The 15,376-nt window shown below is 39.2% G+C and overlaps 1 protein-coding gene and 1 pseudogene across 1 annotated transcript in view; both read right to left on the bottom strand.

Moving 5' to 3' along the window:
- The window catches only part of Scmh1 (Scm polycomb group protein homolog 1), a 136,383-nt gene that overhangs the window by 94,325 nt on the left and 26,682 nt on the right, over positions 1 to 15,376 (bottom strand). The window contains exon 2 of the mRNA XM_052177218.1: positions 1,499 to 1,627. Within this exon, the coding sequence (XP_052033178.1) occupies positions 1,499 to 1,511 (13 nt within the window). The 5' untranslated portion in view covers positions 1,512 to 1,627. The remainder of the gene's footprint in view (positions 1 to 1,498; positions 1,628 to 15,376) is intronic.
- On the bottom strand, positions 4,833 to 5,327 carry LOC127680367 (60S ribosomal protein L21-like; annotated as a pseudogene).

Here is a 15,376-nt window from a genome sequence, read left to right as displayed (position 1 = left end):
TGGAGCACCCCTTTAATCCCAGCACCAGGAGGCAGAAGCAGAGGAATCTATGAGTTTGAGACCAGCCTGGTCTCCACAGCAAGCTCCAGGCCAGCCAGAGCTACATAGTAAAACCTGTCTCAAAAATTAAAAAATAGGCTGCAGAGATGTCTCAGCAGTTAAGAGCACCAACTGTTCTTCTGAATGTCCTGAGTTCAAAATCCCAGCAACCACATGGTGGCTTACAACCATCCGTAATGAGATCTAACTCTCTCTTCTGGACTGTAAGTACAGCTACAGTGTACTTACAAATATAATAAATTAATAAATCTTGGAAAAAATTAAAAAATATTGGGCGGTGGTGGCGCACGCCTGTAATCCCAGCACTTGGGAGGCAGAGGCAGGCGGATTTCTGAGTTCGAGGCCAGCCTGGTCTACAGAGTGAGTTCCAGGACAGCCAGGACTACACAGAGAAACCCTGTCGCAAAAAACAAAACAAAAAACAAAAAAATTAAAAATAAACAAACAACAACAAAAACCAACAACAAAAAATGCTTAGATTGTGGTGCTCACACAGACAAGAAATTCATTAAGTTTTAGGTTTTTCTTTTCTTTGTTTCTTTCTTTTCCCAGTCTTAATAACCTCTAGTCTGGCCAAAAAGGAAAATAGTTTTAGCTATTTGAAAAGTCAAGGTTTTACCATTGGAAATGTAAATGAAGATTATATTCAATAAATAAAATTTAAAAAAAAGTCAAAGTTCCAATCTCCTTTTCCAACTGGGAAAACTCATGTTAACAACAACGACAACGACAACCGACAACAAGGCATTATAGGTATTAAAAAAAGAAGCCTAGAGAGATGACTCAGCCACCATTAATTAAAGCATTTACTCCTTTAATTAATTCTTAAGAAGAGCAGAGTTTGGTTCCCAATGCCCATGTCAGGTGACTCTCACTCCTGTAACTCCAGCTTCAGGGGAATCCAATGTCCTCTTCTGACTTCTATAGGCACCTTTACTCATCTACACAAACCTACATGCATGTAGATCCATACACCAAATTTAAAAATAAACTAAATGGAAAAGAGTGGTAATTTGAATGGGTTTGGCCCCCCCAGGGAGTAGCACTATTAGGAAGTATGGCCTTGTTGGAGGAAGTGTCACTGTGGGAGCAGGCTTTGAGGTTAGATATGCTCTAGCTATTCATAATCATACAATTTCCTTCTGCTGCCTGCAGATCAAGTGTAGAACTCTCAGCTCCTCCAGCACCATATCTGCCTGCATGCTACCATGCTTTCCATCATGATGATAATGGACTGAACCTCTGAACTATAAGCCAGCCACAACTAAATGTTTTCCTTCATAAGAGCTGCCTTGGTCATGGTATCTCTTCATAGCAATAAAACTCTAAGACAAAAAGAATAAGATATTTAATTAGCAATAAGAAATTTCTTAAATTCAATCACTGTTAGGTCTCCTTAATTTTATTTACTGATAAGATGATGTGAGTAAATACTTACCACTAGGCTGCATAGTCAACGGACTAAAACTAAGCAAGGAGTGATGAAGCTTGGGACTTATTCCTGGATCCACCTATACCTTGCTCTGACCTCTGACAAGTTAGTTTCTCTGTGTATTAATCTCTCCATCTGTAAAGAAAGGGAGTGGAGAGAAAGCAGATGGTTAAAATCCCATGGTGAGACCTCTCAGTACTAATTCTGGGCTTCACTATTAAGAAAAATGTATTTAGGAACCTTCCAGTTTCCATCTGGTCCTGAGCTGATCCTCTGCCACAGGTCTCCATACCCAAATAGCACCAAGAGAGAGCTAGCCTCCCAGGAGAGCAGACAAGACTGAGCACAGGAACTGAGGAGTGGCCTGGGACAGGAGCCTTCTGGTTTCTGCCTGTGCCCGGAGCTGATCCTGTGCCACAGCGCAAAATACCACTGTAATAAGGACACATGCTCCACTATGTCAATAGCAGCAATATTTATAATAGCCAAAAGCTGGAAAGAACCAAGATGTCCCTCAACAGAGGAATGCTTACAGAAAATGTGGTACATTTAAGTACTATTCAGCTATTAAAAACAACTACTTTGAGAAATTCACAGACAAATGAATGGAACTTGAAAATATCATCCTGAGTGAGGTAATTCAGTCACAAAAGAACAGTATGTACTCACTGATAAGTGGATATTAGCCCAAAAGTTCAGAATACCCAAGAGTCAATTCACAGACCATATGAAGCCTAAGAAGAAGGAAGACTAAAATGTGGATGATTCAGTGCTTTTTAGAAGAGTGAACAAAATACAGGAGGAACTATGGAGACAAAGTGTGGAGCAGTGACTAAAGGAAAGGCCATCCAGAGACTGCCCCACATGGGGATCCATCCCACATACAGTCACCAAACCTGGACATTATTGTGGATGCCGGAAAGTGCTTGCTGATGCCTGATACGGCTGTCAGGTTATGGCTCTGCCAGAGCCTGACAAAGACAGAGGCGGAAGCCAACTATTGCAACTCACAGCCTAGAAGCTCAGGAGTCCCTGATGGAGGAGTTGGAGAAGGGACTGAAGGAGCTGAAGGGGTTTGCAGCCCCATGGAGGGAACAGCAGTGTCAACAGGCCAGACCCCAGCCCTCCCCGAGCTCCCAGGGACTGGACCACCAACCAAAGAATACACATGGAGTGACCCATGGCGCTGGCCATACAAGTGGCAGAGGATGGCCTTTGTTGGACCTCAGTGGGAGGAGAGGCCCTTGGGTCTGATGGTATTCAATGCCCCAGTGCAGGGGAATTCTAGGGAAGGAGGACAAGAGTGGGTGGGTGAGCAACCTTATAGAGACAGGGGGAGGGGAAATGGGATGGGAGGTTTATGAAAGGGAGACCTGGAAAGGGGAAAACATTTGAAATGTAAATAAAGAAAATATCCAATCAAAAAGAAAAAAAAGAAAAAATGTATTTTAATACCTATTTTTTGCTATTAGAGTTTGCAGAATTAGAAGGTACCCTAAACAAGTATAACAGGTACAAATGACTCTTTACACTCATAGAAATAAATACAAATATTTTTATATTTGTTTCTATACAAGTGTTGAAAATAAGCATAGTTTCTGACTAACCAAATAAAGCTAGGAAATGCGAACGTCACAAAAATCTAATAAGGATTATAAATTAAACTGTACTATACATGTTTTGAACCCCACAACATATTTAGATATAGGTTTTTTCTTTTCTTTTTTTTTTCTTTTCTATATTCTTTGTTTACATTCCAAATGATTTCCCCTTTCCCAGTTCCCCCCCTCCCCATATGTCCCATAAGTCTTCTTCTCTCCACCCGTTCTCCAATCACCTCCCTGGAGATAGGTTTTATAAGGTGGTAATTACTATAAAATGAAATCACAGTGATAGGGAGTGGCCACTGTATTGGAAATTGCAGATATATAGAATATAGAGATTTTGATGTTTTTAAAAAAGTTTTTTGTTTGGTTTTGTTTTTTAATTTTAATTTTATTTTTTTTTATATTCCAAATGTTGTCATCCCTCCCTATTCCCCCTCCAAGAGTTCTTCAGCCCATTCCCTTCCTCTTTGCCTCTGAGAATGTTCCCCCACCTACTCCACCTCACCTCACCACCCCACCCAGGCATCATCCTTCCCTGGGTCATCAAGTATCTACAGGATTAGGAGCATCCTCTCCCACTGAGGCCACTCAAGGCATTTTCTGCTACATATGTGCTGGGGTCCATGGACCAGCCTGTGGATGTTCTTTGATTGGTGACTTAGTCCCTGTGAGATCCTAGGGCTCCAGGTTAGTTGACACTGTTAGTCTTCTTATGGGGTTGCCATCCCTTCAGCTTCATCAATCCTTCCCCCAACTCTTCCATAGCGGTCCCTGACTTCATTCCAATGGTTGGCTGTAAGTATCTGCATCTGTCTCAGTCAGCTGCTAGTAGGGCCTCTCAGACAACATCTATGCTAGGTTCCTGTCTGCAAGCACAATATAGTATCAATAATATAATGTCAGGCTTGGGTGCATGTCCATGGGATGGATCCCAAGATGGGCCTATCACTGGATGGCCTTTCCTTCCACTGCTCCATTTTTGTCCCTGTATTTCCTTTAGATAGGAACAATCCTAGGTCAAAAGGTTGAAGGTGGGTTGGTGAACCCATCTCTTCACTGGGGGTCCTTTCTATCTACTGGAGGTGGTTTCTTCAGGTTCCATCTCCCCACTGTTGGTCATTTCGGCTAAGGTCACACCCACTGAGTCCTGGGATCCTCTGACATCCCAAGTCTCTGAGACTTTACAGAGGATCCCCCTACCACCATAAATTTTTAAAGGACAGAATTTAAAATAAGAAATGCCCTGACATGACATTGAGAGACAATGAACCTCCAAAGATGTAACTGGGTTCATCTTCTGTTGGTAATCTCTTCTTGGGCATGCTGCCTCAGTCTCTGTGAGTTCATACATACACCCATCATAATGATTTAGAAGGCCTTGTTTTCTTGGTGTGCACCATCTCCTCTGGCTCTTACGTCATTTCATCCTCCTCTTCCACAGTGTTTCTTTCCTGTGCCTTGAGATACAGGATTTGATAGAGACATCCCACAAAGGGCTGGATGAAAGGCCTCTCAGTCTCTGTGTACTGTCTTGCTGTGAGACTCTGTATTTGTTCTGATGATTCTCTGGGTGGTGGCTGAGCTAGGGACTGATCATATTTGTCCTTTTGGGACTGGGTCACCTCACTCGGGATGATTTTTTTTTTTCAAATCTCATCTATTTATCTACAAGTTTCATGATTTTTTAAAAAAATTTTTTTAAGGAAAACACTTTGTAGTATGGGCCCTTTATTTCATTTTTGTACATGAGGCCATGAACTCATTTGGGATGGGCTCCAGCAGTGTGCTTCTCTGGGTGGCTCAGGCTGGTGCTTCAGCTGAACCCAAGTGCCCTTCTCTTTGGCCTCCTTTTTCTTCTGATCGTTCTCCTTCTCCAGGAAGCTGTCTCTGCTCTGGGTGCTTGACGTACTCAGTCCGCACACTGATCCTCTTGGCCAGAATCTGCCTTTAACTTGCTTGTTCACAATGATGCCCACAGCATGCTGGGTGACACTGTAGACTCTTCCGGTTTGCCGTGGTAACACTTATGGGGCATTCCTTTTTGAACAGTGCCCATTCCCTTGATGTCTACAGTATCACCCTTCTTGTAGATTTGCATGTATGTGACCAAACGAACAACCCTACGTTTCCTAAAAGGCCTGGAGAACAAATATCGGGTGCCTCTCCTCTTTCCCTTTGTGTTCGTCATTTTAGCGAGTTACTGGAAGATGGCTGCTGATTTTATTATTTTTAAAGGAGGAGTGATGTTTAACAAACTAAATGTAACACATTTTCGTTATCCATTCTTTTGTTGAGGGCCATAAAGATTATTTCCAAATTCAGGGTATTATGAATATAACATCAATGAGCATGTTTGATCATGTTATCTCTATGACAAAAGTTTTACTATATAACCTCAAACTTGATATGTAACCCAGGCTTGCCTTGAATTCACAATCCATTTTCTCAGGTGCCCAAGTGCTAGGATTATTTTTATGTTCCACTATACTTGCATGTATTTCTGGAAAATTTTAAAAGAAAGATATGTGGCTTAAATATCAACGGGGTTATGGAAACATTCTTTATAAATGGAATAAAACATCACCCTGACCACCCCAGAAGCTAGAAAAGCTTAGACAAATTCAATATATAATACTATTTAAAAAATCAGTTGTAAACTGTAACATATATTACTATTAATTCTGAGCATTATATCACTATCACTAAAATGTCCACCATATGCTAGATAGTATACTAAGCATTTCATTAATTGATACTAACTTGTTGCGTATTCACCATGTGGCACAATATTACTATCTTCTTTTACTACTAAGGAAATGATACCAAAAAAGGTCAATTAACTTTCTTTCATTAGAAAAATCATTTGAAGCTTTTTTCTCTTCCCTCTTTCTCTCCTTCCTTCCCGCCCGCTACCCCTTCCCTATCTTAAATAAAGTCCCACGTGGAACTAAAAAAAAAAAAAGAAAGAAAAATCATTTGAACTCAAACAATATTCTTCTTTTAAAAAAACTTAATTTTGCCAGGCGGTGGTGACGCACGCCTGTAATCCCAGCACTCTGGGAGGCAGAGGCAGGTGGATTTCTGAGTTCGAGGCCAGCCTGGTCTACAGAGTGAGTTCCAGGACAGCCAGGGCTATACAGAGAAACCTTGTCTTGAAGAAAAAAAAAAACAAACAAAAACCAAAAAACCAAAAAACCCCCAAAAAACAAAACAAAACCAACTTAATTTTAATTATTTATTTTAAAAATCTCCTTATCATAAGAAGTGGTACTTAGCTCATTTATCCCATTTATTTATTTAATGTTTATTTTCAATTATGTGGAGGGGGGGTGGTGCCTTCATATGAGCGCAAATGCCTACAATAGCCAGAACCCATCATAGTTCCTGGAGCTGGAATTACAGGCAGGTGTGAGACACCTAACATGGGTTCTGGGAAGTAATCTTGGGCCCGCTCCAAGAATAAATAGTATGTGCTCTTAACCACTGAGCCATCTCTCCAGCCCTGATTTTTATTTTTAGTGGTTTAGTATGTCTGTGTTTTTGAATATGTGTGTGGGTACCTGTGGAGGTCAGAAGTGGGTGTTGAATCCTCTTGAGCTGATAAGTACTGGGGGCCAAATTCAGGTCCTCTGTAAAAGTAGCAAGTGCTTTTTTTTTTTTTAAAGATTTATTTATTTTATATATGTAAGTACACTGTAGCTGTCTTCAGACACCCCAGAAGAGGGCGGCAGATGTCATTACAGATGGTTGTGAGCCACCATGTGGTTGCTGGGATTTGAACTCAGGACCTTTGGAAGAGCAGTCAGTGCTCCTAACCGCTGAGCCATCTCTTCAGCCAGAAAGTGCTCTTGACCACTGAGTTACAGCTCTATTATTCCTTCATGTTTAACTATAGTATCTCCATCTCTGTGCTGTCCTACCCTAACAAAAATGACATAAGGAAACCTTTGAATGCTTCTAACACGCCTTATTATTTATTACCTCAACCTGGATGCTGAATAAGAGTGGCATAGTGAATTATTTTTTTAAAGGTAAAGCTAGATTAAATGCAGAATGCTCATAGGCACCATGTTTCAAATGCTCATAAAAGTTTGAAAAATATAAAAGGACCAAAGGTTTGAATGTACATACAAATGTAAAGGGGTGAGGAAGGAAGTGGACCAAAGGAATAGGAAAGAAGGGAAGGTCCCCTAGAAAATGAACCTGGAAAACAAAGATGCATCAAACATACCTCAGATGACCCACAACGAAAAGACAGCCCCTTTGGTTTGGGATAAAACATAATTCCATGCCAGTATATACAGAGTTCAAAATGTAAGTCCTGGGTATAGAACACCTGTTCGAAACAGGCAGGGAAGTGGTGTGGGACATACAACTGATGAACCACTTCCATTAGCAGATATTCTTAGTGCCTCTCAGCCAATTGTCTACCTCCAGAGCCTCTTAATTTATATATCTCATTTGGAGACAAGAGTGAGATTAAGGGGCTGGTGAGATGGCTCAGAGGTTAAGAGCACTGACTGCTCTTCCGAAGGTCCTGAGTTCAAATCCCAGCAACCACATGGTGGCTCACAACCATCCATGATGAGATCTGATACCCTCTTCTGGTGTGTCTGAAGACATCTACAGTGTACTCATATACATAAAATATATTTTTTTAAAAAGTGAGAATATTCCTCTGGGATATGCTCTAGGAGAAGGAAGGGCAGCAAACCAGGCAATCCTGGTTCCTCTACATAGCGGATGTGGATATGAGTAAACAAGAATAGATTTACACCACTTGCTTTGTAACAAATCTTGCATCTGTGTGTACATACAAAGAGAAGAATCCCAGAGAATGTCAACATTTTTTTCAACAACCAAAGGCAGCTAGCAATGGAGGGCTCATGCTGATAGGCAATAATGCCCTTTGTCCTATGAAGGTGCCTAAACAGACCTCAACATATATAATGCAAACTTTTTCTAATGGCTTCCGTGTTAGCTACAGCAAGAGAGAAGCAATTGTTCTTTAGAATGCTTCTGGCTTGTGCTTAGTGGTTCCAATATTACCATGTTGTATTTCCAGGAATACAAATGTGGACCTTATATCATGAAGTAAGTAATGTCCCACCATCACCATCACCTCCCCCAGTTAGTACTTAGCTTTCTGTCTGCTGAGATGAAGTCTCACTATGCAGTCCAAGCTAACTTCAAATGGTTAATTTTCTGAAGTATCTCCAATTTAGAGTATTACTAAGCTCAACCTTGTTAGTATTTGGAATAAAGGAAATGATAGCCTTATATGCTCTACTCTATGTCAGTCAGAACACATCAGAGACAGGCCCTTATGTTCAAATTTAGATCTGCAACCCTGAGTGTGCTACAGGTACATAATCTCATTTCAAAGCAACAAGGAGAGAAAGGTTATTTTTTAAAGATTTTTTTAAAAAAAATATATGTGTATGGATGCTTTGGCCACATGCATACCCATCCATGTACTATATGTGTGCATGGATGGTATCTTCAGAAGCCAGAAGATGGCCCTGGATCCTCTGAAACTTGAGTGTTATATGGTTATGAGCCACTACGTTGGTGGTGGAAATAGAATCTGGGTCCTCTGGACAAGCAGCCTGTGGTTTTTTAACCCTGAGCCATCTCTCCAGCCTGGGGTGTGAAAGTATAGATGGTTAGGAAGAAAAGACTTAGAAGAAATATACAACCTGTTTGTAAATATCTGGAGGCCTCTTATGTAGAGGAGTGATGAGGTTTCCTCTTCTTGTTCAATAATTACTCTAGGGGGAAACTGCCAACTAGAGAGTGGAAGTTACAAATAGGAAGATGTGAGCACATTACTTAGAAATTTTGGCAGTCAAAGGTATCCAAAAATGAGATAAGCTCACTTGTAAAGGAAAGGGTGAATTTGGCATTACAGAGACTTTGGAAGCAGAAGTAAGATACTCTTTGGTCAAGATTTTAAATCATTAGAAACAAAAGAGTATAACTTCATTTTTTTTCATAGTCTACTTTTAATGATGGTTCTTAAACGCTTTAACCTCCCTACTAGCCCATCACCCTAAAAGGTAGTGGGAAAGAAAGGTTATAGGGCAAGTCAACCTATTTAGAAATGGTTCTTTGCAGCAAATCCCATCTGTATTGTCAGGAAATCAGCAGTTCAGTTCACAAGTCAGCAGTGGCAGCTCGATCTACTCCCAAACACTTCACAGATATACTAGCAGTTCAGCCTGGTAGTGTGAGGATAGCAGCAGTGGTGGCACAGCCTGCAAGAATAGAATCTGCAGGAGTCAGCAGGAGAACCAGAGCCAACAGGAATGTCAGGAGCAGTTCTCAGCTGTGCCTCTCTCAGCAAACTGAAAATCCGTGAAGACAGGAAACCAAGAAGCATTTAGCAATGCAACCAACCAAGCTCAGCCAAGCCTCCATCACAGTCCACTGGGTCCTATTTATACTCAAACATCAAGTGTCCTCCACAGGTCTTGCCTCAGCAGGTGAGTCTGTCTCAGCTGGCATCACTCTGCCAACCAGCCCGAAGAAGCTGTGGCACACCACCAGAAGGTTTTTGGTTTCTCTCTATGGAGTCTCGACAAACAACTATTTAATGTAATGCGGCCCAATATATGCATGTCGCTGTTAGTGAAGAATCATTCATCAAGGGCCCTTCACATGCTTACTGTAGCAGAACATTCTTTCACCTGTGTCTGCTTCAGTGAAACATTCCTTCATGAGTCTGCCTTAGCCTTTTACCTGTGTCTACTTCAGTGAAATGTTCCTTCACGTATGCCCCCATAAACATCTGATATAACTGACTTTCCAGAGAATCCTTAAGTTTCCACTTCAAAAGAGACTAGACTGCAGCTTTGAAAGTCCTTTCCGAATCTGATATTCTAAATCTAAGTCCTGGTTTTAAACTATAAGCAAAACTTGAAGTTTTGCATATATATGAGTATAGATTTGTGATTTATTGTGAGTTAACTTACAATAATACAAATTATTGTAAGTAAGTCATCTTACTTACTTTTCTGTTACTATGATAAAACATCATAACCCAAGTTATAGATGAAAGAATTTATTTGGGGCTTCCAGTTTTAGAGAATTAGTCTATAACTCTCAGAGTGAGAAACTTAGCAGCAGGCAAGCAGGCATGGCACTGGAGCAATAGCTGAGAGCTCCAATCTTAAGATACAATTAGGAGGCAGAGACACTCAAAGCCCATCCCCAGTGACACACCTCCTCTAACAAGGCCACACCTCTGAACCCTTCCCAAATATTTCTACCAACTGGGACCAAGTATCAAATATTTGATCCTATGGAGTCATTCTCATTTGAACCACCACAGTACCCGATGCAACCATTCTTTCTCTCACAGTATAGTGTTTAACAGATAACACAATTGCAAATTAGGTTTTATGTTAGATTACTTCATTTAGCTGTTAGTTCTATGTGTCTCTAAAGTAGGCTAGGTTAAACTATGCTTGGTAGGCCAGATGTACTTAAATATATTTTTGACTAATGATTTTCAACTCACAATTTTTTTAAATGTTATTATTTTAAGATTTGTTTTATGTATATGAGTACACAGTAGCTGTACAGATGGTGAAGAGCCTTCACGTGGTTGTTGGGAATTGAATTTAGGACCTCTGCTTGCTCCAGCCAACCCTGCTTGCTCCAGGCCCACCAGAAGAGGGCACCAGATCTCATTATGGGTAGTTGTGAGCCAACATGTGGTTGCTGGGATTTGAACTCAGGACCAACCTGGCGGTGGTGGCATACGCCTGTAATCCCAGCACTCTGGGAGGCAGAGGCAGGAGGATTTCTAGTTCGAGGCCAGCCTGGTCTACAGAGTGAGTTCCAGAACAGCCAGAGCTATACAGAGAAACCATGTCTCAGAAAAAAAAAAAAATCCAAAAAACCAAAAAAAACAAAAACAAAACAAAACAAAACAAAAATTCCAAAAAAAAAAAAGAACTCAGGACCCTTGGAAGATCTGTCAGTGCTTTTACGGGCTGAGCCATCTTGCCAGGATACTGAGGAGAACGTTTATGTACATTTATTTATGCATATTATATATGCACACACACAATATCAGCTCTCTCAGATGGCTTACTGAAATGTGACACAGGAACAGATAATACAGCAGCATCTTTGCTTTCTGCTTATTTATCTCTCATTTACTGGCATTTTGCATATCTTAGGTCCCCTTGGTCCTGTGAGTCTCAGGAGTAATAGCAGCAAGACACAGCTCAATTGTATACCCTTTATCTACCACAATATAACTTGGTATGTAGTCTATTTTCTTTTTTTTAGAAACACAGTAGTAAAGAATGTGAGCCTATTTTGCTTTACATAGTATGCATAGTACTGAAGAGCTAAGTAGTTTTATTAAGAAATGAACTGTATCTTGGAAACACCAAAAATTAATTTGCATCAAATACTATGATGCAATTTATAGAGGATTTCAATATCAACCCATAGATTGTGTTATTTTTTCTTTTTTTTTTCTTTTTTTTCTTTTCTTTCTTTCTTTGTGTGTGTGTGTGTGTGTGTGTGTGTGTGTGTGTGTGTGTGTGTGATTTTTTGGTATTTTTCGAGACAGGGTTTCTCTGTGTAGCCCTGGCTGTCCTAGAACTCACTCTGGAGACCAGGCTGGCCTGGAACTCAGAAATCCACTTGTCTCTGCCTCCCAGAGTGATGGGATTACAGGCGTACGCCACCACCGCCCAGCTGTGTTATTTTTTAATCAGGCATTTTCTATTCCTATCTGATTTGTTGGTGATATCTTACAACTACAAAAATGTCCTAATGCTTTTTATAGATTTTATATGTAAGTTTTCTAATGTCCATTAAGCTGGAAAAATATTTTACTCAATCATGTTGATTATGATTTGCAAAGGATTGAGAATGGTAAAATTTAGAGGCAAAAACTATCTGTGATGAAACCTTGCAGTTAAGAGTTATAAGAATCTAAGAAAGTCTCTTAACCCACAACTGCTATAACAGAGTTAACAAATACAATTCACTTTATGGAATTATGTATGATGGATAAAGTATGAAGATTACAGGAGATAATTTTGTGAAAAGTACTTTTCAAACTATAAAGAGCTATGTAGTTTGTCTACAGACTTTGTTAAAGCTATAGAATGAGCTGGCAAGAAGGGCTAATTGTCATTATTCAGTATGTTTTTGTAATACAAAACATTCATACACAGCTAAACAGAGGATAAGTCTATATTCATACCATGTACACAGACGCTGACCTTTTCAAAGATCTGGTTTTGCACAGTACCATCAGTTATACCAAATAGGAAATCATTCTTCCTTAGAAAGCTGTGAAAAATCTGGAAGCAAAAACATATATAGAGAGAAAATAGAAAAGTGAAGTAATGTAGATTAAAAGAGACTTGTGGTGAAATTAGGTTTCTAATCACAGGAAGTTATCAGACTGAGTATCCAAACAGACCCTTCCCAAGAGCAGCACTTTGGATAGGATTCCAGTTTCTAGGATTCTTCCCTTAGTTTTATGAACTCTTAATATTAATTCTGTTAAAAAAATAGATTTTTTATGAGTAAAAACCATGCTTGCCCACAATAACAAAGGAAACTAGGATACCATTTAAAAAAAAAAAGCCAACCATCCTAAAATTTTCAATGACCAGAACTGTTCAACTTAACAAGGCATCTATGCCAAATCAACATGAAAACGAGAAGAATCTTGGGCAGAGTAGAACCACTTCAGTGACAAAGCTTTCCTGTAAAATGTTAGTGGGATCTGGAGAAATGGCTCAGTAGTTAAGAATTGGCTGCTTTCGCAGAGGACCTGGGTTTGGTTCCCAATCTTCTGGAATGCCAGTTCCAGGGGATCTGAAGTCCTCTTCTGGTCTTCAAGGGCACTTCCTACACGTGGTGTACTTATATGCCAGCAAAATATGCATATACATAAAATAAAATTTTAAAAATCTTTTTAAAATGTTAATATTTTTAGTTTGATGAGCCATGCAGTATCTGCTGAAATGCCTCAGTTCTGTTGTGGTATGAAAGCAACCACAAGCAGCACAAAAATTAATGGGCATGGTTGTGTTCAAAAACAGGTAACAGACATTTAATAGAAAAATCAACAAAATACTAGCAAACAAAATTCAGTCACATGGTCTGAGGATTATTACTACAAATATCAGAAAAATTATTTCCAGAATGCAAAGATGGTTCACCATATAAAAACCAAACAATGCAATGTATGCCATAAACAAAAAAGGAGTTTAAAAAGGCAAAAATCTGACAGGGTTCTTCTGTGTAGCCTTGGGATTAGTAGTGCTGGGATCTGTAGTGCTGGGATTAAAGGTGTGCACCACAACAGTAAGGCATCAATATTTTCAGTAACATAAGAATCATTAATAAAAAACTCATTCTTTTTCATAATAAGTCTTCAAAATTTGATATGCAGTTATAAGTATAACTCATATCCATTTAAATGGGAATTTTCCATCAGAAAATCATGATCTGTATTTTGGTTTTTACGGTTATAATTGAAAAAACATCTCATATAAGCAAGGTATTCAAAAACATACTTTTTTCCAAGAACCTAAATGAAAGTTAGTTTCTAATTTAAAATTATATTAAGTTTAAAAAACAGTAATTCAAGTCACATTCAAGCTTGAAAGGATAAATATTAATAGGCATCTATTAAAGTTTATCATGTACTAAATTTTCTCTAAATTTCACATGTAAAGGCAAGAGCTATTATTATTCTTACAGTAGTGATGAGGTCATTGCAAAATTAGTTTAAGTTTACACATTTAGTTAATGGTGCATTTACTTAAAAACAATAGAATTTGTTTAAATTCTTTAAGAATTTGGTTAAATTTCTTACCTTTAAGGTTGTTCAAGAAAACCAGAATACTTGATTTTACTTAGCCGAAAATGCAATCTTTTGCATATGAGAGGCTCTCAGTATTGACCATTTCATAGAATCCTGTCTGGTTTATATATTAATGTAAATTCGATATCACTCTCGTTTAAAATCTTCCAAAGGCTGAGAGTACCTTCCCATGGCCTCCACAGTCTGAGGTGATCTGGCCCTGAGCCCCCTACCTCTCTGTTAACCCACCCCTTAGCTCTTACCACTCACTCCATGCTCCAGCCTCTACTGAGAGGCCAAGAATCTCTGCATTACTGCAATGTTTCATGTTTTATGAGTTAAATGAAAAGTACTAGTAACTGGAAAAATAGTACACATTTTCTTAAAAATAGGATAAGAACGGACATAGCAGTCACAATTTAATTTTTAATTTTTTTCTTGGAAGCATTTGTAATTAGAATCCATGAAGAGATTTCTGAGAGAAAAATAATTAATGAAAACTGTTTAGGATTGGTTCTAATGCTTTGAATTAATCTGGCCACCAATTGGGAATTTGTGTGTGCAAACGCTGAAGGTCCTTGTCCTCAATTGTTTTTTTTTTTTTTTTTTAATCGACCAATAAAGAGCCAACTGCTAATGGCTGGGCGGGGAGAAAGAGAGAGAGAGGCAGAACTTTTAGATTCACACAGGCTAGGAACTGGAAAAAAGGAAGAAGAGAGAATCGCCATGATTTGGGGGAAAACATATCAGATTTAGAGCCGCAGAAGAAAAATCATCCAAAACGTAGGTGAAAAGGAATGTGGCCCCTGGAAGGGCTGCCCAGAAGCGTCTTGGGCAGCAAAGACTAGGAGGTCGTCCCAAAGGATCCAGGGCAACAAAGATAAAATATAGAATTAGAGAGATTAAGCCAGGAGTACTGGAGGGAAATGTGTGCTAGCCACGGAGAGGATTAGAACTGTCCAGCCTTAGCTAGTCAAGGTATATTAAAATTACCTGGTGTGTGTGTGTGTGTGTGTGTGTGTGTGTGTGTGTGTGTGTGTGTGTGTGTACACATGCGCGTGCAAATTTTTCATTTGCGAATCCGGATAGCTCTTAAACAGGTGTGCACCTTCTGACTTCTCAGTAGCACAAAGCGGTTTAACTAATTACTGAGACAGAAAACCTCCTAAAATTAAACAAAAATAAGATGAACACTTTAATATCTATCTGTAAGTCATTGTAACTTCATAAGATCATTGTTTAAAGGTATGTTCATGATGGAAGGAAATGAGTAACAATGATTGTAATTCAGCTTTACAAAGACTTCTGAATACAGTTTGCACAACTTATTGACACAAAGGCAAATTCTAGCTGATTAAAAGTCATGCCTTCAAATAATGAAAAAAATTTTTAATTAACCAATCAGATTTATGTATCAATAATATCACA

The sequence above is a fragment of the Apodemus sylvaticus genome, chromosome 3 (assembly GCF_947179515.1).
Source record: "Apodemus sylvaticus chromosome 3, mApoSyl1.1, whole genome shotgun sequence".
NCBI lineage: Eukaryota > Metazoa > Chordata > Mammalia > Rodentia > Muridae > Apodemus > Apodemus sylvaticus.
This window is presented reverse-complemented; position numbering and strand designations above follow the sequence as displayed.